Genomic DNA, 22,924 nt, shown 5'->3' with positions numbered 1-22,924 from the left:
TTCAAACGTATAACTTTTGTGCTTACAAAATGTTTTCTCATTCAGAAAAAGTTGATATGTTGCCAATTTTAGCGAGTCACAAAAAAATTCAAGAAGATCTGATCATAGCACCTTTACAAGATTGGAAGCGACTTTGCGACAAAATGAAGATGCATTTTCTGTTCGGAAAAATCAAATAATTGATCGAAGGGTAAGAAACAATGTTAATACAGCTAAACTGTTACAGTATTTCGAACAAAATCCACGAAATCAGCCGTTCAACGAATTTTAAAGACCAATGGGTATCATGACTACAAAATTCACAATTTGGAGTATTTGCCTGAGCGTCACATTGAAAACAGACTTAATTTTATAACTCTAATAGAAACTGTTGATCGGTACATTCTTTGGACATACGAAAGTCGGTTTGTCAGTAATGGCTTGCCAAACAGGCGCAACGAACACTACTAGTCCATTGAACATCCCCACATTGTAAATTCACTCCAAAACCAAGGCCATTTTGGAGTAAATGTATTTTGTGGCATCATCGGTAGGCATTTAATTGGGCCTTATTTTTAGGAACATACATTGAACAGCGTGAGTTATCTAAATTTCCTACAAGAAGTAAGAAGTACTTCCTGCACTTCTGGAGAATGTGTATTTGCAGGTAAGGAGAAACCTATGGTTTCAGCACGACAGGGCTCCACCCCACAAAGTCAGGAAAGTTACCAGATCTAACACCCTTCGATTTTTTTTATGAGGGGTTTTAAAAAATAAAGTTTACAAAACACGTTCGCGAGATATTCATCATTTGAAAGAAAAAAATATCACAAATGCTTCTAATGAGTTAAACGGCGAGATGTAAATAAACGCAGTCAACAAAGAAGTCAGGCGAAGATATGTGTATTGAAATGAGAGGATATATAAAGAATAGATTGTAATATGTATGTAGTATGAAAGCGTTTGCCTCATTTTTTATGTTTAGTTATCGTTATCATCACCTTTTGTTTTAACTGTATTAAAGAAGTATCGAGTTTAATCCTCTTATTTATTCATCATATTTATGCACTTTAAACAACGATCATTCAATTATTTTCCAACAACTACTTGATCCTTCCTCCGCTTATGTGATTTTTAGGTGGTATTTCTTTGGAGACTCTTCAGGACAATATTGCTTATTTATAACTTTTAAGCGGGAAGTAATACATCTCTAATAAAAGTTTATAAGAAAAAAGAGAACTTTTTAACAGGAAAAAAATTTGAGTATGTTTCTGAAAAAAATATAATTGATGAAGTCATTAGTCATTTCTATCAAATCCTAAAGATAATATTTTCGATTGAACACGGAGCTTACCTCATCTCATTTAACACCACGTGTCCCAAATTTTATTTAAATTTTTTGTATCTTCACAGTAGGCCCATACTATCGAATTTGAGACAACCTGTACAACATTCAAAAGTGATCTACCGATAATATGTGTTGACATCAGAAAGGCCGTTATAATCATATTTTGCAATTTTCTTAAATAGAGTGCGCCTTATGGAAGGGAGACAAAAGTACATTTTCTATGTAATTTACCTTGCTTTTTCAGAAAATGCTGATTTTTTTGGTATTAGTATCGTAGAAGTAGGTATTTCTCAAAAATCACTGAATTATCATTTATCATCATCACATTCATATTCTGTATAAATAGGTAAGGTCCTGTACCACAAACAGAATTTTACAAAAATTTGTATCTTGGAAACAAAGCTTTTCGAATATATGTTGATACGAGTTCCTCTTTTACACATTTTTTTAAACATACAGTTTGTAAATTACTGATTAACTTATTGCAAGTTTCCCACATTTCCTATTCCAAGCTAATAAGTATGGAGACGTATTCACACTTTATGACAGTTGCAGCTGTCAACGAAATGCTTATCTATTTCGAGTTCTTTTTTCAGGAAAGTTCTAATGTAATGTTTACCTTTATATTAATTGGTGGGACATCCGGCATTGGGCAATAATTCCTGTCTAAGAAATTTAGAATATCCTCATAATACAAATTGCACTGTTCGTCTTTTTGTATCCTGTAAAAATATGTAGTTTATGTTTTCTGTACTTTTTTCTCTTTCTCTTTGATAGAAGAATAAACCACAAGTATTAAATACAGTCCGTGCGATATTTCTTAAGATATAATTCCAAGAAGTTCCCTGCGTCACTTTCTTGTAATTAACCGCATTCGACACCCGAGGTAGAAAGACATTGGCGGCGTGCCATTCACCGTAGCAGCTTGCAGTGCATACTGTGTTTTGCAGTTACAAGGGCGTGAAAATAAAATAAAGGAATTTAATTTCTAGTCTAGTAAGAGTTTTTAACGTGTATAATTATTTTAAGACAATTTTTCCAAATGAAATTTCAAGGTACGCCCCTGTCACGGTAAATTGTTACAGCAGTTCCGAGATTCTTTTCTAGGAATTCTATCTCAACAAGTATTATACGAATTGTACCTATCTTACTCTCATATAGTACTTACACTTCAAATATTCTTTCCAATAACTGTTTATCAAAAGGCAGTCGACAGCCTCTTAGAATCGTATAACATTCCTGTTTGCTGAGCTTCCCCGTCCTGTCTGCATCCCTTTGCAAGAAATATTCTCTTAATCGGTCTAGATCGTCCCACAAGTACCTCTTTAGTTCTGTCAAAGCTAACGCTCTAAAATTTATAAATTGAAAAGTATATCAAAAACTTCAAAAACATTGAGGGAAAATATAACTCAATACAAGATATGTGTTATGAATGTCTTATACACAATTGTCTATCTGAATAAATGCATTTATTTTGGAGGACATTCTTTAAATCGATAATCAAAACGCCATTTTGGATCCCTTCTGAATGACAAATAACTAGGTTAAGATTGAACGAGGTCTTACCTTATCTTTGATCTGTCGTACCGTTCTTTATAACAAGTCGCCGAAAAAGCTCTGGCTATTGTAATCATTTCGTGCTCTGTGAAATCGCTTCCCATAATTTGGCAAAGCTTGCTCCTGTAATCGTATATGGAAAAAATAAATACAGTAAATGATAAATTGTTCACACTTTTCTGTAATGAGAATAAATTCACAGACTAACAGTAAAAGTTTACCTTAATTTTTCGTAAGATATAACGGGTGTTTCTGTCGGAATGTTTTCCGCAACGAAATCTTTGTATATTGGCTTGAGCTTTTCTTTTACCTTTTCCATAATTAGTTTTATGTTGGCCTTGGGATACTGGAAATTATAAATAAATGTTGTAGTTTATCAGAATTAATACCAGTTTTAGGTATTTCAATATTGAAATATTCCTTGGATACGCTGAAAATTAAAAAATTACAGATATACGGGGTATTCCATATAAAACATACGTACGTACATAGATTTCTTTGAGATTGCAAGAAAATATTCTAAAACTTCAGTTATAGGTACTAATTTTTTTTTTCTAGATAGAAGGCCAAAAGAAGAAGGATAAGATGGGTAAAATGTCACTCATGTAAATTACGTGCAATATTTGTTTTCTTTTTCTCGAGATTTCTAAAGTTGTGTCTAGATCTGAAATAATGTATGAACATATATCCAACGAATTGTAACCACTAGAAGGAGCTTTGGATGTATTTGTTTGCGAATGTACATAAATAAATCAAATCTTCAGGAGACACAAATTTCTATTGGTCGAATTTATATTCACGCCTACGTCCGCATTTCGATGATTGTCGATGACAGCTGTCAAAGGATAAGTGTGTAGCCGCTATTAACGTATTTGAGTTTATTTGTGTTTAGTGTGTCATTTTCGTCTTATTGTTGTGTAGTTTTTATATATGGACATTTATTTAGACATGGTTAGAAAGTGTGTTATTTGTAAAGTGTTATTTAAAAAGGGCGAGCAGCGGTCTTTCCACAAGTAAGTAAACAAGCAACATGGGCGACGTTTGAGGAATTACATAAGGGTGTTTTACATTTAGTACTTAATTACAGTGACTAAATCATTATCTAAATTATTAAAATGATATATTTTTTAATTGTTCAACTTATTTTTTCCTGTTCCGTAATATTATAAGTATATTATGAGTAATACCTGTATTTTTTAGATTTCCTAAGAATCTGGAACGAAGAAACTTGTGGAAGCTCTCCCTAGATAATGTCAATATTACCGACAACATTTTTGTTTGTTTTTATCATTTTGCGATTAATGATTTTCTGACAATGCCATCAGGTATAAAGTATTTGCGAGAGACAGCTATTCCAGTAATAGCTTCTACTTATAGCAGGTAAAATAACTTTTTTATTGATTAAAATATACAAGTAAAAGTTACCCAGTACCCGTTTACCTTTTTATTTAATTTTTATAGATCAGACAGTTCTAGTAAGGAAAATATTCATATAAATAATGTTCCTACGGAACAGTCATTGTACTTGCCGCAACAAAAACCAGAAAATATATCCACATGTTCATCGTCATCGACACTGAGTGCTCAATCAGGCTTGTTATCTACTACAAATGAGGCTACAGATCTTTCTGAAATATATTTGAAATTTGGTGACACCTCGCTAAAACATTGATCAATTTTAACTGCATCAGAAATAGGAATGGATTCACCCAATCGTAATAAATTTATAAACGTGAAGTAAGTTATAAAAATATAATTAACAAATTATATGTCCTTTGTATGGAATCTACAACTAATACGCTATCTGCTTACCTATCTAACATTTTTTTTATTCAGTACATTTTAAAAAATATCAAGAAAATCCTACCTTGTTACCCATTTATATATTACCATTTTATTTTATATAAACACTACCGTAAGAGTTTATATAAAATACATCTGGAATACATAATTTATCATTTTTAGGAAAAGGCCTTATCCACAATATTTTGGAGAATATCATACTTCTAACATGAATAGTCCAAAAAGAGCAAGAAAAAATACGATTATTTGTAAGAAAATAATAAAAATGCAAACAATAAAGTTCAGCAAATCTGCAGCAAGCAAAGGTCGTCTAAAAAGCCAGAATTTGTAGCCTTAATTCTCTTCTGAATTTTTGAAAAAGAAATATGACTCAATGTATCGTATCATTCATGTAAGTTGAAAAATACTTATTCTTTCTGTGTCTATAAACAATATGTATTTTTAGGAATCAGCACCTGGAATGTTAGGTGAAGTCTGTCAAAGATCAAGAAAAGGACAATCTCGAAAAAAGTATTCACCTGAGTTTAGCTCGTTTGCCTTAACGTTAAGCTTTTATTCAACAGATGCTTATAATTATGCAAGAAGATGGCTTTGCCGCATACAAAAACAATTTCTAAGTGGTACAGACACAGCTTGTACAGATCTATAGATGGAACACCTGGATTTACAAATGAAGCATTGGCTGCTATTAAAATGAAAGTAAGAGAAACAAACAGTTAAATGTTTAGACTTTTTAAGTGAATCAGGTATCAAAATAGTTTGTTACTTTTGATGGTGCTCTTTCAAATATCAAATTACGGCTTTACCATAAATGTTAATGTTAATATTAATAGATAGGTAGATTGTAAGTTTGTAGCATTTTAGGTTATTTGTTGACTTATTACTGTTTCAAATTGGTTTTTTAATAAAAACTAGAAAAATAAACCAAACATTTGTCTTTTTATGACTCTATAAATCATTAGTAGATTATAAGTCATAACTTACTAGGGACTTATGACTTATAACTCACTAGTGACTTATAGGCCACATTATTCCTTTAAAACCAAAGAAATTATAGTATCATTATATACAAGTGTTGGATAAAAGCATTTAATCAATCAGTACTGATGTCAAAACAATTTGAGTATGGTAAAACCGGTTTATCAATTTTACTTTAATTTTTACCGTCTCATTATATAACTATCGCCAATATGTAAAAATTATTTATAAAATGAGTAATCCTTTCAAATGTGTATTGGTATTCTGTAAATTTTAATATTTTGCCTTTTTTGACAGTACGCCACTGCCGTTGTGTCTCATTGTTTACATTTGACACTATCTATCTTTATTTATTAGGTAGTTCTCTGTTTAGATGTTTGCTAGAGTTAAAACACATGTATAAGAATACACAAAGCTCCTTCTAGTGGTTAGAATTCGTTGCATATATCCCTTTTCTTTATATTCATTTCTATTGTTTTGGAAAAATTGAAAATAATATGCAACGCCCTGTATATCATATTTACTTTTCCTTTTTTTCATATCATGGATATTATGGACAATACCCTTTCCCTGATAATTGTTAATCAAATATTAGTTGTTATTACAATTTTACATGGTAGTTACTGTTTGTACCTGCCCAGCATTTAATTCCATAAACCTCGAGGCATACTCGTCTGCGTCAATCAGGATGAATTCGAAATTATTTATGATTAACGTGGCTCCAATGAACATATGCTGCGGAGTATAATACAGTGGTGGTTTGCTCGTATACAGGTTTTGACCAGGCAACAAAACCTGATTTCTTGCAAAGAACGATGAAGATTGGAAACCTTAAAACATCATTCTACACTGTCTTTATAGTGAATTTTAATCAATTACCTGAATTTCTTCTGCCAACTTCAAAGACTGACATGGTATCGTCATTTAGGTAAAAGCTTATTATGAAAATTCTATTACAGTTTTCCGGTATCTTGGACTTCATGCGCGCCTCGAATCGCAAAATGTGGCTATCCAAACCGATCCTAAAAATTGGCGATAATAAAATTAGACAGGGATAGTAACTCATACAAACCACAAGTTTTTTCAAACTTCACCAGGATTACTTTTACTGATTGCTGTATCTTTTTTCGTTATACAGGGTTCTTCCCATAAGAACCTACACAGAGCAGGGATATGTAGGGGAACCCAAAATATGGTGATTTAACTAAACTTTTATATTAACTTGTATCCCAGAGAAGTTATAGGCCTTGAAAGGGAGATCATTAATCGATAGTGTGCAAAACCATACTTATCGTATAAACTTCGACGTCACCTGTTACATGGGTGTTGTATAACAATGAAAAACCTAATACTGACAGTTGGTAGAAGGAGCGCAAAAACAAACACTTAGGTGGGGAATTCTGGAAGGAAGCCTAAATAGTTGAAGGGAGAACAGTGTAGAGATAGGTAGTAAGTCGATCGGCGGGCAGTGAGGCAAAATAGTGAAAAATCAAAGTGTTTAACCCGTATTATAATTAGCAGGTAATTATTGTCTAAGTACTTTGTTGTTAATTGTTCTATGTAATCTTATGATCTATAACCATCACAGGTTATAGATGTTTCATGATAATAATTCTTTGTATGTTTAGTCTCCATTGCTTTATGCTCAGGGGCGTATATTTTTCTAACGTAAAATTGTTACAATTATTATTAGAGATTGCTCATTATTTATTACATGTTAAAATATGTATATATTGTCGTGACTGCACAGATATTGCAATAACAACTCCTTTGTTTCACATTTAACTTGTTTTATCATGATTACGTTGTTCGAAAAACAAATAATAAAGCATTTCTTGTGTTCACTTTATGTCATACGCTGTTGAATGTACTAACATTTTCGCCCGTGAGGAATGAATCTGTAAAAAGAATAATTAAATACAAAAAAAAGAATTGCTAAAACAGATTTTCCGAAATCTCAACTCATAGCTGGATTGCTTCCCGTATCGGACTCCAGTACCTTCCGGCCCTGCCGGTTAACTAACACCAAACCTCTTCAGTTTTACTTGGAAGTGTGTATGTCAAATTCGAGTGAGATGACATTTAGTGAGAAATGAAATAAGTCGGGTGTTATTTATCATTAACAAAGGATCTTAATTTATGTCTTTTGTTAGCGGTTGTTTTGTATTTATATTTGGGTAGTTAGATCAACGATCGTGGGTTTCTCTGCCATGCTCTTTCCCCACAGGAGCTCTACGTGAGCCTGGCACCCTCATTTTATGTTAAATGGTTGTTAATGTTTTTGTTGTTCTTTCTATTTGTCACATGTTTAATTTGAAGACTGTTGTACGTAAATAATAAAGTTAGGTGTATTTACTATGCTTTTGTTTTATAAAATTAAACCATACTTCCCCTCTTTAAAGTTAGTAGCCAGCGCCTCCCGGTCAATTAAAAATGGATGTATACAACGTAGGTATTCCTTATGACGATCACATATTTCTGGCCACAACTACGTTTATTACATTTTTTTCGATGGAACCCGGGGTTGTTATTCTACAATATTAAGTAGAGTTCAATTGAACCATTTAAAAGGTTAATAAGGGATGATGCACCATTAAAATGTGACATAATTTTTTAACCCGTTGGCGGACTTAAAAAATTATTACTTTATTTTATGGGGAATTTAATTCTAAAACTTTTCTTACTCTTGTTGGTTTTCAAAAAACTTTTTCATTTTCAACAAGAACTAATAATACTTATTGTAGCAGCGTTAATTAAAATCATGGAAAATTCTAAAGTTGGCTATGAATTTAAACGTCAAACTTGACGATCAGAAAAAAAAAGATGGAATAAGAATAATTTAGCAGAAAACCAAACAACTTAATCAACGTAAATAACATACAATTTGCACTGATAAGTTATAGAAATTGTTCAAAGTGATCATCGTTTTCTCTCAGGCATACCTAAATTTATTCTTCGTCGAAAATTGAAGTCTAATTTACCCAATAACTGCTGAAGTTTAAATTTATAGCGAACTTTTGAATTTTCGATGATTTTAAATAACAATACGCATTATTCGTGTTTTTGTTGAAAACGACAAAGTTTTTTGAAAACTGAAAAGAGTAAGAAACGGTTCAGTATTAAATTTCCCATAAAATAAAGTAATCATTTTTAAGTCCGCCATCAGGTTAAAAATTCTATCAGATTTTAATGGTGCATCATCCCTTATCAACCCTTCAAAATGCTTCAATTACACTCTACTTACTGCTGATTAATGCTTTTGATACACTCACACCGTGTAGGAAATTTGGTTTTTCAAAGTTCAAGTATAACTGAGATATTGATTTTTTTTTTAATTTGAAACCCCACTTTCAAGGTCTATAACTTCTCAGGGGTGCAGCTTAATATAAAGGTAACTTGCATTAAATCATCATATTTTGGGCTCCCCTGTTCTGTGTCGATTCTTTTGTGAAACACAATTTTAAAATGGTTATTAATAAATAAATTAACTTTAAATTTGTCATGAGTTACAAAAGTATAGTATCTTTTAGCATATAATATTTCAACTCAATACGTAGTTCGAGTTATCGTGTTGTTATCAGAACCAGATGCCATTGATTAAAGTTACGGATAGGAAGAAAGTAAACATTTTATATCAGCCTAATTTTCTTTTTTTGTTTGTTAAGTATAAAATTTAATAATCTTTTAGATTCGAGATTTACAGGAAATAGAAAGAAGGTATCAGAGTAAGGGGAATGTGATTATGATGGATGTTGAAAAGAGGATGTAAGGTTAAAGGTGGAAACAGAAAGAGAGGAAACTCACTACGTACATCTTTTGAATACAAAAGGGTTCGCTATAATCACTGATAAAAAAAAACACTCTTAGTCTAAATTGCATAACAGTAGTATGTTCATGAAACGCTTATAGAAGTGCTAGTGTCAAACTGATTTCAGAATCGTGTTCAGTGAATCTGAAATTATGACGGCAGTGTTATGGAATTCAGTATATGGAAGTTTCTCCTACTAAGTTATAATCCTTAAGCAATCATATTCGCAAATAACTCAGTGTTTGAAGATTTGGGGTCATTCGAAAACGGTTTGTGCTGGCGCCCAACTGACTTTAAGTTCTTGTTCCGAAAACATAAGCACAAGGACTGGTCAAGACAACAAACCACATTTTTTGTTTTGTGTGCCTACGTAATTTACAGCAAAACTTTAGGTTTCCTTAAAAACATTTTTTTTGGTAAATTGCTTGTATAATTTAATACAACTATTATACCACGTATACCCTCCGATTTAAAAGTGACCCAAATGAAAGTTGTTCATTTCATTGGAGGAAAGCGGTTGCTGACCTTGAAATTGACTTCAATCGTGACATTTGAGGTCAATTGAAGGTCGGCTCTATAATTTTAATTGGCACCCTCTATTTTTTACCTTTCAGGGGTGACGAATCAGTTGAACAAGTTGTGACCTTGACCTTGACCACAAGGTCAAAGTTGAGATAACATCCGGATGTAAAATTTTCTTCAGAATTCATTCCCAGGGTAAAAAATAGACGACCTCGTTTAAAATTATGAAATTGACCTTCATTTGACCTTCAAAGTCACTGTTAAGATCAAATTCAAGGGCAGTAGCCGCTTTCTGCCAATGAACTGAACAATTTTTTTGTAGGTCATTTTTTGGATTCGGATGACGAGATATTCACGTGTATTGCTTAAAATAGGACACGTGGTATGTAATTTCGCCTAATGCTAAACAATTTTTTATTTTCAAAAGGGATCTTGTTATGTTAATAATGCATCATTGTAGTTGTATATTGAGTGGAAATTTTATGCGCTGCTAGAGGGTTAGGGTATTGTATCCCTTGCCAAATTTGAAGATAATTGGTTCATCACTCACAGTTAAGACAAAAATATTTTCCTCAAATTTAAATTAAACTCATTGCAACTTACAAATTAAGCAACTTGGACTAACTACGATAATAATTATATGAAACAAAAAATAATCTAGTTTTTGCTTCTGTATCTGAATTTTTACACCCGTATATGATTTTTAAGTTATAATATTAAAAAAATTGATAAAAACAATTTCGAAATACAAATTACACAAGATCAAAGTAACTAAAAGATTAAGAAAATTGTTACTTTCCGAATTATTTACTTTGAATAAATAGTAATAATACGTTTAGTAAATATTTGTAAAAATTTGTATTATATTTGTAATTTGTAAAATTTTGAAATTATGAATCAAGACTAAAACCGATATTTTTCCAATATTTTAAATATTGAACGAAAATTATTTTCTAATCATTTTTATTAAATTACTATTAGTTTTTCAATCAACCAGATAACCTGATTTTGTTTTGAAAAATGTAGGAAAAATTATAATTTTTATTGTATTTTGAAGAAAATCATTTGCAAAATATAATTCCCTTTGATGGTTTGGACTTTGTTATCTTTTCCACACCAGTTGGTTCAGACCAGAAAAAATTGAATTAAAATTAAGTGAATTATGAATTGAATTGAAACATCTAAAAGAGACACAGAGCAGGTACGTGTAAAAGACCCTAAAATGTGGTATTTTAAGGTAACACCTCTATACCAAATTACTTCGGTTAACCGCTAGATGGCGTTCAAATTGAAAAAAAATATTTTTTCGAAATAACACGTTTCCTCCAATTTAAATGAAATTTGTCTATTGGTATTTAAGTAAAGATATAATTTTTTGACTTAATAGTTTTATGTTTTTGCAAATGATGATACTTTAGCCCTTATTGTCTTAAAGGTAAGAGCCCATTTCAAGTTTATTCTCGTTTGCACAATTTTTTTATATCTAACAGTTTGCGAATAATTAATTAATTTATTAATTATCATCATCACCTTTAATTAAAATTTGTTTCATTTAATAATAAAAACGAAATCATATTGAGAAATTTGAGAACAATTATTAGAACTGGTCACCATTTTCAGTAAAAGTAGTAGTAGTAAAAAAAAAGAAAAATGAATGAAGAAAATTTTCTTCGTGCAATATACATATTTACGGTAATTTCTTGTTGAATTTATTTAATTTAATGCTCTTCAAATACGGATAATCACGAATATTCAAATTTGATAGTCATAATTTTCAGCGAGAAATCTGAAATGAATACAGTTATTATTTGTTTAATTATGTGTTATTAAACATGATGGTTATTTCTCGTGAAATAATATTGGATTGAAATTTCTGTACTATACGAATAATTTTTTAAATAAATCAATTAGTGATGGTAATTAAACAAGATTTGTGTTTAAAATGTTGATGATTAATACCATCCAGTATTATTAAAATATTTCTAAACAGATGTATTTAAACCTGTTAAAGTAAAAAATGAGTAATGATAATAATTATATACTTCAAAGAGACCATCTAGATTCACTAAAAACGCTTTTCAATAAATAGAATTTTTTTCTGTTAGTAATCTACGATTAAACCAGTCAGCTTAGCGATGTATCATGCTTTTATTTTCCTTCACTGCAATTTAGTTTACAAGAGAAATGGATCAGGACTGGATAGTTAGAAAACTATGACACCAAAATTATTGAAGAAATACCTATCGTATGTCAGAAACTTCTTAATATCCTTCAGGGGAGGCTTGGGCTCAACTGTTATACAATTCTGGGCTGAATCCTCGTGTGTTCCGAAGCCGTTCCAAGGAGGCAGTTCCCTGTCCTTCGGTGCCGGGATGATCCTCTCCTCCTTCTTCGTACCTAGCATGGGTAGGGGTTTGAAGCTACTAGTACCATACTTATCCGCGTAGTAAGCCTTCGTGTAACGATCGCAATCAGTAAGTACGATCTTCCTTCCATAACAATTCAACACAGCACCGATACTCAGATCTCGGTCGGTGTAGTATTGAACATTGGCAACTCCACAGTTCAGGGGGTCTACAATGTACCTCCTGCTGGTTAACGCTGAGCCCAGGACGTTGAGGACGGTGTAGTTGGTATCGAACCCAGGTGTGGGGAGTTCCTTGTACACTTTAGGAAGTTTCGCTCGACGGAGGAATGTGAAGCCCGGTTCACCTCCAGATTCCGATTGGAGTTCCTTGACTTCTATGGTGTCGTCTGCTAGGTAGTATCGTATCTCCAGGAGGTGAATGTAGCCGAATTCTGTATTCTGGTCATCCCAGTAGCCTTTGAAGTTAAGTACCTGAAAGAGCAACAGACCAAGCTCGTTTAGGTCTTGGATTTATACCTATTCAAAGGTAGCGGAAAATTTTAGTGTGATCTAGGGGAAAAGTAGATATCAGTAGTAGATATAAATACTATTGGTATACATAGAAGGGTATTTCAAAAAGTAACAATAAATTTTAAATGCACAGAGAAGATATTCCATTACGTACTGTTTTGATATCAATGCTCATGATATAGTTTATTACAATGGTGGCATATCTGTGTTATCTACCTTCTATAGCTAACCATAACTTATTGGGCCAAGTTATAGATTTTAACTTACAAAATAAATTATTTAAAATTTAAAAATTTGTGTTTTGCAACAAATTGGCAAAATGTCCCCAATTTCGATGACGTAAACTGGCTTTGGTACTCATTTTTGTCTGTGATGAACTCCAGTATATGCACCAGATATAAAACTACGAAAGTTCAAAAAACTTGTGTTAGATACCAATGAGCTTTACAACAGTCTTTGAAAGAAGTTCAAATAAAGTAAAAAGAAAGTAAATCAATTTCGCTACTTACAGAAATTTCTTCAATGCAATTCAAACAAATTGGATTATCAAATAGAAACTAGGAATTCAATCGTGTTGATAAAGGCCAAAAGGTTGTTTTCAAATATGTTAGAAAATTTATTTCGTCTAATTTCTCTACTTCACTGGTTCTTAGTGATACAAGGCACTTATGCGGCTCTAAGTAGAATGTGCAGAAGTTTTAAGAATCCTGCTTCAGCGTTTGCAACTCTTAAGCAGGATCATTCTCTTTAATCAACTTTTAATAAGAATGATGCAGCATCTAAATAACCTTTGCATAGATTTAGCTGACGGTTTTTTGGCGTCTGCATTGAAACATTGTAGTTGTTCTTTAGCTGAGCTTTACTTTATATTTAAATTTTCTCTAATCACGTCATCGCTCCGTTCACATTGTTGGTAGCTACATCAGTTACTATATCCAAAATAAATTCAGACAATTACTCAAAGTTCAAAGTTCTTAAACGGATTTTAGTTCCTCATATTATGAACTTCACTTTAACTCATACCTTCTTGCCAACATCACAACACAGTTTTATTTCAAGTAGATCTAGGTACTACTACCAATCAATTTATCAGTTTTAAAATAGTGGGTCCTTGTCTTTGATCTTATCGACGTTCTTTATTTAGCCTTCTTCAAATTCTACGACAGACTTTCCAGTTACAGACTTCTCCTAAATTTGGTTTATTTGGGAATTTGAGGGGAATTTAACTCTTGGATTCAGATCCTGATCTTTTCGTGTTAGATCAGATTATTCTTCCTTTCATCAGGTACGGTTTGGTGTACCGCAAAGATCTGCTGTTGATCCCCTTCTGTCTCAATTGTACTCAGCAAATCTTGACGCTCCATTCAAAATAATCTTGCAGAAATGGAGTGTTGGTGCAATACTTAGTTAATTCCATTCAATTAAAGTGCTACAAAAAATGGACACCATTAATGGGCCCAGTTAAAGCAGTAAAGGAACAGAATGATTTCGATGTAACAGTAACTTCTGATCTCTTCTAGTCCAATCAGATTTTAGAACTCACAAAAAAGCTAATCAGAGATCCTTTATATCAAAACTTTCTAAAATTCTCGTGCTAGTCTATACTCTATGTTATTTAAATCCCAAATAGTGTAATAGAATGTAATCCTGTCATCTCGCTTGGTTAAGGATATCAACCTTTTAGAAAATGTTTAACACAGATCCACCAGATGAGATGTGTGCTTTCAGGAATTCAGCCTACTATGAGTGAATCCAGTACGTGAATCTGTCTGAATGTAGAATTAGAGGTGATCTGATTTTCACATATAAGATACCATAAGGGTGAAGAGCCACAACCTGCTGAAGGTGGCCTTGCTTAAACTAGACAAGGTGAATTTAGACAAGGAAAGTTAATAAAATGCCCCAACTTAAAATGTAAAGTGGCACAGTTGATGGGCTGGATACCGGGCAATTTTCCATAGCAAGCAGAACTCTATATATATTCTATAGCTTTTCGTTGGATTGGAATGAAGAAAACATAATCTATAAACTCGAACTGAAAAAAATATGGAGATTGTGGATAATCCTATTCCAATAAACCCAGGACAAAAAAGAGGGCTGTTAAAGTCTTCAAGTTCTGAATGAAGTGATGACAAAATAGGTGATAAAACATCCGAAGCAAACAGAAACAATTGGGAGAAACCGCAATAAAATGGAAATGTCAACTAGAATGTGTGTTCTAAACCGTCTTATTTAGATCATAAGCATATTTTAGACAGAAAGTTTTTCTTTGCCCATGGTACCATATAGGGATCCAAAATGAACAGATTGGAGTAGCTATAAACAATCTCTCCAGTCGTACATTCGGGCTTCTATTACCACAATAAGAAATCGTGATGCAATATAGATAGCTACGGAATAAATCGGTCAGGCAAGCCTTAGTGGATCAAGAAATTTGATAAAATGAGGAGTATAATGAAGAAATTAGATGAGGAGTAGGGAATCTTGGAGAAGGTTCTGCGAGAGTCTTTCTGATTAACCTAGCAAATCCGAATCCACAAGGTTTTCACTAGAAAGCCGACACAGGAGCTCTGATCGATAAAACGATCGGAAGCACCTGCACGTATTATATATGAGGAATCCTGGAGTTTCTAAAAAATCACTTTCTTAATAATAATGATGGTAGTAGTAATGCACTATTACTAACTTCAGCAGGTAGTACAAATAACTGGTTGGTACACAGGAAAAAGTATCACAGTACCAGTTATTGAATGGGCCATCAAATCATTTGAACCAATCAATTCTTTCGGTGAGGATGGTACATATTTTTCCAGCTCTGATACGGAACGGAGTGGAAATTTAAAAAACTTTCCTCATCAAACTCTTTAACTAGACACTGTCTATTGAAGAAGCATCAGATAATCTACCTCTATTAGCCAGTTAGAATTTTATATCTTTCAGCTTTTCTGCAAACCTCTAAACTTGCTTCTTTTAACTGAATACTTTCGGACACTTAAAGAATTTTGGAAGATCAAGAATTTCGATATCATGATAATATTGTAGTAATGGTGTATTCCTAATTGAAAGTACAGTCAAAAACATTCCTTTATGATTCTATAAGAGTGCTATGGTATGTGTATTGAAAATGGAGAATTGTATATATTAAATTTGCTGTTATTTACTGGAATACCCGTATACACCAATTAATATACTTCTTATTTTATGGCCAAACCTTTTTATCATATTTTAGAAACTTCCCAAGAGTGTCAATCGTCCTGCTAGGCTTCTTGGCTTGCATAGCATCTCTTTCATGGGCTCTAATTTCCATGTAGGGATCGGTAGGAACTACTGACGGGTCAGGAACGAAAATCCCACATCGATTTAAAAAGGTGCGAGTAAATCTGTCGCAGTTGGTGATTTTGAAGACGCGTCCGTATAATTCGACTTCCCTTCCAATGTTGAAGTCTATAATGTCGTAGAAGTTATCATCCATTGGGGCCGGGAAGCGTATCCTCTGGCGAGAAATAAGAGTACCTAAAACAGTGATAATAGCAATCTATATTTATTCTAGCGGAATGTAGTCCGTTTTGAAATGGCATGAGGTAATAAAATCAATAATTTCTAATCCATAGGCGTACCATGTGGCTTCTTAATAATCATAGATATTATGATATTTGTTGAGATAGAATTCCAACTAACTATCTCTTCATACTGTTTCAAAATAGATGATACAAATATATAACATATAGTTTATGGAGGATGATACTGTACCTTGCGAAATGCCACTATTTTCGACTTTTGGCTCTATAACCTGAATGGTTCCATCTTCGAGGAACAGATAAATTTTAACTTTTCGAATTTGAAATGGAGATCCCTTAACTTCTTGTAGTGTTTCTTGGAAGTATGCATCAAAACATAAAATCTACCATGTAAAATGTTTGTAATCCAACATAAAATGTGGTTTAGTTATTTTTACCTGCTTATCGAAGGCAATCCATCCCGGTAATTCAATACATTCTCCTCTCGGGTAAATTGATGGATATTTGTCGGTTAATGGGCCGAACATATTAGGCTTGACCTTTTCTTTTAGGGCCCGATTGCCTTTACCGATAAAATCAAATTTAGGATCCATATTGAATTTAGTTCTCCCGATCTAAAAATAAATTAATTTACTTTACTTACTAAAACTGAAAGTGAAATTAGTTGCATTTTTGTAGAATTAAAACCATATGCAGTCCGTACGATATTTGTTGAGATATAACTCCAAGAAGACTCCTGCGTCACTTTCTTGGAATTAACCGCATTCGACATCCGAGGTAGAAAGACATTAGCGGCGCGACGTTCATCGTAAAAGCTTGCAGTGCATACTGTGTTTTGCAATTACGAAGGCGTGTATCGTAAGTATATTATTATCGTCCTGTGCATTTTCAGCGTAAAATTTTATTAAAATAAATCAATGGAGGTGAACACATTTTAATCCAAAAATCCACTTTTTCAAAATTTTGACACGTGCTACCAAACAAAACATTATTTGTCCACAGTCACCTTATAATCGGACTTTTGTCCACACATATGAACCGTCTAAAGGGATATTTTATCCATTAGTGGAATAAAGTAATTTTATTTCAATAGTAGAATAATGAAAAAATAATAAACTTATAATAAATCAAATTTAATTTATTTACCTACTTAACATTAACATTTACATTTATAGTAATGGACATTTTGTTCTTTGTTTTATCACATTTAACTTCCTTTCCGTTAATAACAACCTTTGTAGCATTGTTGCCATCATTTTCGGAACGCATAACATCTGCCGAAGTTTGTGAAGAATTTGCACAAGTTGTCTTTTCTTGTAAGGAACAACTATATTTTCCTTGGATTTTCCTTATAGACTCCTCAACATAACTGTCTGCTACAGACGAGCTCTTCCATCCACCATGCCGTTTGATGGTTGTGAGGTCAGCACCTTTATTGATCAATAAAGTTGTTGAAGTGCATCTCATACAATGGCCAGTAGATTTGTGATATTCAGGAATGAAGCATCTAGGATACCTTCGCCAATGTGTTGATTCCAACAGGCTGAGAAGAACATTTTTGATTGATGTATCTTAAAAAGGATCTCTCTTGTGTTAGGCGTATTGGGTGTAGAGAAATACAGGGTAGCCCATCGAAAACGTACCGCAAGGCATTACAGGGTAGTAAAGAACTTTTCGGCAAAATCCAAAAACAGGACAAATTTGTTTCTGAGGGGGACAACTTTTGGCTCAAAAAGCATACCAAAATCTTCAACCCCCTAAGTGGGGGTGCTATCCCCTAAGTTTTTTCAAATGGAAATGGGGGTCAAGTGGGGGGTCATTAGAAAGGGCTCTTAATTCTCTATACATCGATTCTTACTTTTTGAAAATCGATTCATTATTTTAGAAAATATGCAATATTTTTGACGAGAAATGCGAAAATCGATTTAATTTTACTTCAAAACTTACGGTATTAGTCAAGTAAATGCTGAAAATGTTGTCCGCCAACTTGCATACAATGATACAGGTTGTCTTCAAACCGTTGTCGAACATTCTGGAGCACTTGCGGTGTTACTACTCCGCGACATACATTAATGATTCGTCCTCGCAGATCTTCTAAGGTATCAGGTGAAGTGCTGTAAACTTTGCTTTTAATGTGCCCCCCAGAGAAAGAAATCTAAAGGATTTAAGTCGGGTGACCGAGGGGGTCACTCAATTGCACCTTTTCGTCCTATCCAGCGTCCTGGAAACGACTCATTTAGGTAATTGCGCACATTGAGCGAGTAATGTGGAGGAGCTCCGTCTTGCTGGAAAATCAGTTCGTGTTCATTGTAAGCAGGGACGTCCTCTATGATATTCGTTAGAGCTGGGTCGATGACATTTTGTAGTAAATCCAAGTACATATCGCCTGTCAAATTTCCAGGAAGGAAAAAATGACCTACAATGGAATTTCCAAAAATACCTGCCCATACATTCAACTTCAGGGGGTGTTGGGAGTGTGTTTCATGGAAAATCCTTGGATTGGTATCAGCCCAGTAACGACAATTATGGCGATTCACTAAACCATTCAAGAAGAACGTACACTCGTCCGAAAAACACACATTAAAGAGGAAATTATCGTTTATCGCTCGTTCAGTAATTATTTCGCAAAATTGCAAACGACGATCAAAATCGTCTTCATTTAGCTCTTGCACTAGCCGAATCTTATAAGGATGGAATTTGTATTTTTTTAATATTCGTTGGACACTTGTACGACTCACTCCTGTCGTAGTAGCCAATTGCAATGTACTCAGCGTACTATCCATTGCCACTTGCCCCAATACCGCTATTTCCGTAGGTTCATTTAGTACCGGATTGTCAACCTGCCTCTTTTTGTTATGAACGGAGCCAGTTTCGCGAAATTTGGCCACCAATTCGCGAAAAATTTTTCCAGACGCATGTTTCTCAGGATGCCGTTGGTTGAACAGTTCGGCGACCCGATTTTCGCATTCATTGTTTTTGAAAAAAAGCTCAATAATTTTTACTCTTTCTGGAATTAAGTACACCATAATTAATCAATTTAAAAGACTCGGCAGTATTGGTACTCTTCAACTACAAGTCACAAGACAGTTATCTAGCAACTTCTTGTGGCCTATCTAAATACGAAACAAAAAGCGGACAATTTTTTGCTCACCAAAATCAGGCTAAAGAATTTGCAAATCAGAAAAAAAATTAAAAAAATTAAAATTAAATCGATTTTCGCATTTCTCGTCAAAAATATTGTTCGTATTTTCAAAGCTGCATATTTTCTAAAATAATGGATCGATTTTCAAAAAGTAAGAATCGATGTATAGAGAATTAAAAGCCGTTTCTAATGACCCCCCCACTTGACCCCCATTCCCATTAAAAAAAATTGGGGGATGGCACCCCCACTTAGGGGGTTGAAGATTTTGCTATGCTTTTTGTGCCAAAAGTTGTCCCCCTCAGAAGCAAACTTTACATGTTTTTGGATTTTGCCGAAAAGTTCATTACTACCCTGTAATGCCTTGCGGTACGTTTTCGATGGGCTACCCTGTATATTTCCTGCATATTTCAACAGCATTTACGCAAAATCTTCTATAATTGTAAATTTTCTTGAAATACCCGTCTTGGTGTCAGATATTGAAACAAGTAGGTAAATGCCAACGTCTTGTACGTCACTAATTTTCAAATTTTGTCAATTCGCAGCATCGACAGCCACCAGAAACTCCCATTATTAGTGCAACCTAAAATAATTCAGAGTTTACTATATACCTAACAATATGTAAAAGGTAAAAAGATATTACCTTAATCATTAAATATTCTTTATCGGAAGCCCCAGTAAAAAATTCTTCAATATTTGCTCTTTCCAATACTGCAGGTTTTTTGCTTTGTAACATCTCGATTCACTCTTCAAATAAGCAGTAAACTTGTTATATTTTTCGATATCTACATTTTTGTATACCTTTATAGTAGCCTTCAACATCGAATACCTCGACCACATAGAGGAAATTGCATATTTTTTCTTCAAATTTAAAGAATACGATAGCATGACTTCTTCATTTATTGTCATTACTCTCCGTTTTTCCTTCCATTCATTAAATTCGGCGAACACTTTTTCGTAATGTTACCTGGATTTCGCTTGCAATAAATGGAAAATTGCTTCTTGAGCTTCTTCAAAAACAGCCACAGGAACACAATTACCTACTTTCTTGCATTTTTACCAAATTCAGATAGAACTGTTTATCAAATAATAATTTAATAATAAACAACGTACTATACCAACTTGTAGGTACAACAAAACCTACCACGTTTCATTGAGTACTAGTAAGAAATATCAAGTCGTGCGAATATTTTTTTTTAAATTACAATAATTCTGACTCCACAAATATGATTGTGATGTGATTATGGATAAAACGTTCTATTGCATCTGTGTTTTAATTGCCTTTTATCCACTTAAGAATATTAAACGCGAGAACGTAGTTCGAGCGTTTAAACATATTTGCGTGGATAAAATGCTACTTAAAACACTTATACAATAAATAACTATTTTTGATGGTCAGAAGATACTTGTTTAAAACCAATACTCTTCGCTTATTTCTATAAAATTAGTTTTCGATATAGGTTTTTGAAACAGTCAGCAACACCTAAAATCTGCTATTTTACAAATTGTTTCATGTATTTGTTTGGAAAGAACTTTTAGCTGTAAAACTTTTTTCCATTCTGCGATTTTTTCAAAGCCCTGAATTTCAGGAAAGTGATTTTCAGCTGTTATTATTTCGAAAACAGTTAAAAGTATAAAAAAACGCCGAGTTGGAAAAACGCTTACAACTAAAAATTTTTTCCAGGGTCATCAAAATATTTGAAAGAAATTAGCAAAACGTCACAAGGCGTTGTGGATGTAACTAAATTCTTTTATTCCTATATTTACAGAATTTATTTATTTTTGGTATTTTCCCCAGGATATATCGATTGTCATATATTTCTATCCAGCTAAATAAAATTTGATTTACTTTTTTCATAAAATAAAAAATGCTGACTATACAGAGAATATACATAGGATATTTAATTACTTAATTATACTTTTTAAATTAGGGGTTTGCGAAATATTAGTACATATCTAACTAAATCTTTTTAAAAGCTAAATAAATAAAAACTTACATTGGGATTGAATGTGTAGCCCGGTAAAAAGGGCAAATCTGGACATCGCAGACTCATCTTGAATGTTTATAATTCTCTAAAAAATTATAAAAAAATTAAAGATCAAAACATGAAACCGCTATTTCAGATCTGAAAGAAAAGTTTTGTCAATGCGGATTGTTTCTATAGTTTCAAAAATTAATTATGAAACATGACGGGACAGTTAGATAGGCAACTATGATTACATCCGCGCAGGCCGAATTCAGATACGCGATTGGAAAGAAATAGAAGAGTGGATACTAGGAAAGTAAGATTACTTCACTCCTAGTGCATTCAGTTAGCGTAGCGAGTTTGCCGGTTTGAGGTTATTATTATAGTCATGACATCATTCTGTTTGTTTTTATTGTGATTAATACAAATTTGCCTTATAAATTAAATTCGTACGGGATTACTATAGAAGTGCAGTCATAAAAAGACATTCGAGAGATAATACCGTTACATATGTGGGTACTGCAAATGTAAATATTTTGCGAATACTTTTAAGCAGCTGTATTTTTAGACTTAACAAATAAGTTATTAAAATGAGTGTCAGTAAAGCTACCGAAGACACCAATTTGGTGAAGAAATCTTCTGGAGATCCTAGTATTATCAGCATCATTCTCAATGTTGTTAAAAAGGTAAAAATATGTTTTTAGGAAATTTTTAATTTAAATTCATCTAGAAGATTAGATCATCCTAAAAATAATTCCAAGAAAGTGAAATTACCGGATTCATGAATAATTAAATATCAGATAGCTACGTTATAAAATATTAAAAGGATAAACAATGAATATCAATATATTGCATTCTAGGAATTCTTTCATGAAAGTTGTTTTACACTGATGCATCCACCAAAACTGTAAATCTGTCTATACCTTTAAAACAATTACCTATTAAAATCAAGTAAGAATATTTTTCTATGCCTATATACTTACTTAATAAAATAAACATTTACTTGAAGAAGACTTACCAATGTATTTTTTGATAGGTTTATCCGAGGGTTTATCAAAAGGTATGTTAATGTTTACAATAAAAAAACGGAAGATATGAGGGAATAAAATTACTTTTTACAATTTAGTGTAATAAACAAACTTTTGTTTTTTTTTATAATGGAAAGCCCGATATATTTTTAACACATTATAAATACAGTGATATTTGATGGATCTATCTGTAATATCGAGAAGATCTGTCGAAAAGAGTTTTTTTATCTAATTTATACACGCTATTCCATTGAAAAAAGGGTAGTTTTGACATATTTGCGATGCTCATTTGTTTGTTTTTATATAAAAATATAATATTTCTGGAAAATTCACGTAACTAAATTTTAACACTTCTTATATCAGCAAAAATAAGAATTGTAGGTAGAGCACAAATCTAGA

General features: G+C 32.8%; 2 protein-coding genes across 2 annotated transcripts in view; one reads left to right on the top strand and one right to left on the bottom strand.

Annotated features, from left to right (window-relative positions):
- LOC108904978 (EF-hand domain-containing family member C2-like) overlaps positions 1-22,924 on the bottom strand; it is a 24,044-nt gene extending 1,120 nt beyond the window's left edge. Inside the window, exons 1-12 of the mRNA XM_018707719.1 lie at positions 22,516-22,924; positions 21,528-21,603; positions 16,829-17,005; positions 16,624-16,774; positions 16,085-16,386; positions 12,236-12,834; positions 6,545-6,687; positions 6,299-6,495; positions 3,106-3,230; positions 2,894-3,007; positions 2,496-2,675; positions 1,947-2,049 (exon numbers count right to left, since the gene is read on the bottom strand). Coding sequence (XP_018563235.1) covers positions 1,947-2,049; positions 2,496-2,675; positions 2,894-3,007; positions 3,106-3,230; positions 6,299-6,495; positions 6,545-6,687; positions 12,236-12,834; positions 16,085-16,386; positions 16,624-16,774; positions 16,829-17,005; positions 21,528-21,584 — 2,148 coding nt within the window. The 5' untranslated portion in view covers positions 21,585-21,603; positions 22,516-22,924. The remainder of the gene's footprint in view (positions 1-1,946; positions 2,050-2,495; positions 2,676-2,893; positions 3,008-3,105; positions 3,231-6,298; positions 6,496-6,544; positions 6,688-12,235; positions 12,835-16,084; positions 16,387-16,623; positions 16,775-16,828; positions 17,006-21,527; positions 21,604-22,515) is intronic.
- LOC108904977 (extended synaptotagmin-2) overlaps positions 21,847-22,924 on the top strand; it is a 30,348-nt gene continuing 29,270 nt past the window's right edge. The window contains exon 1 of the mRNA XM_018707717.2: positions 21,847-22,183. Within this exon, the coding sequence (XP_018563233.1) occupies positions 22,088-22,183 (96 nt within the window). The 5' untranslated portion in view covers positions 21,847-22,087. The remainder of the gene's footprint in view (positions 22,184-22,924) is intronic.

Source organism: Anoplophora glabripennis, unplaced genomic scaffold (genome assembly GCF_000390285.2).
Source record: "Anoplophora glabripennis isolate ALB-LARVAE unplaced genomic scaffold, Agla_2.0 scaffold48, whole genome shotgun sequence".
NCBI lineage: Eukaryota > Metazoa > Arthropoda > Insecta > Coleoptera > Cerambycidae > Anoplophora > Anoplophora glabripennis.
The sequence above is the reverse complement of the archived record's forward strand: the minus strand, read 5'-3'. Positions and strand labels throughout refer to the sequence as shown.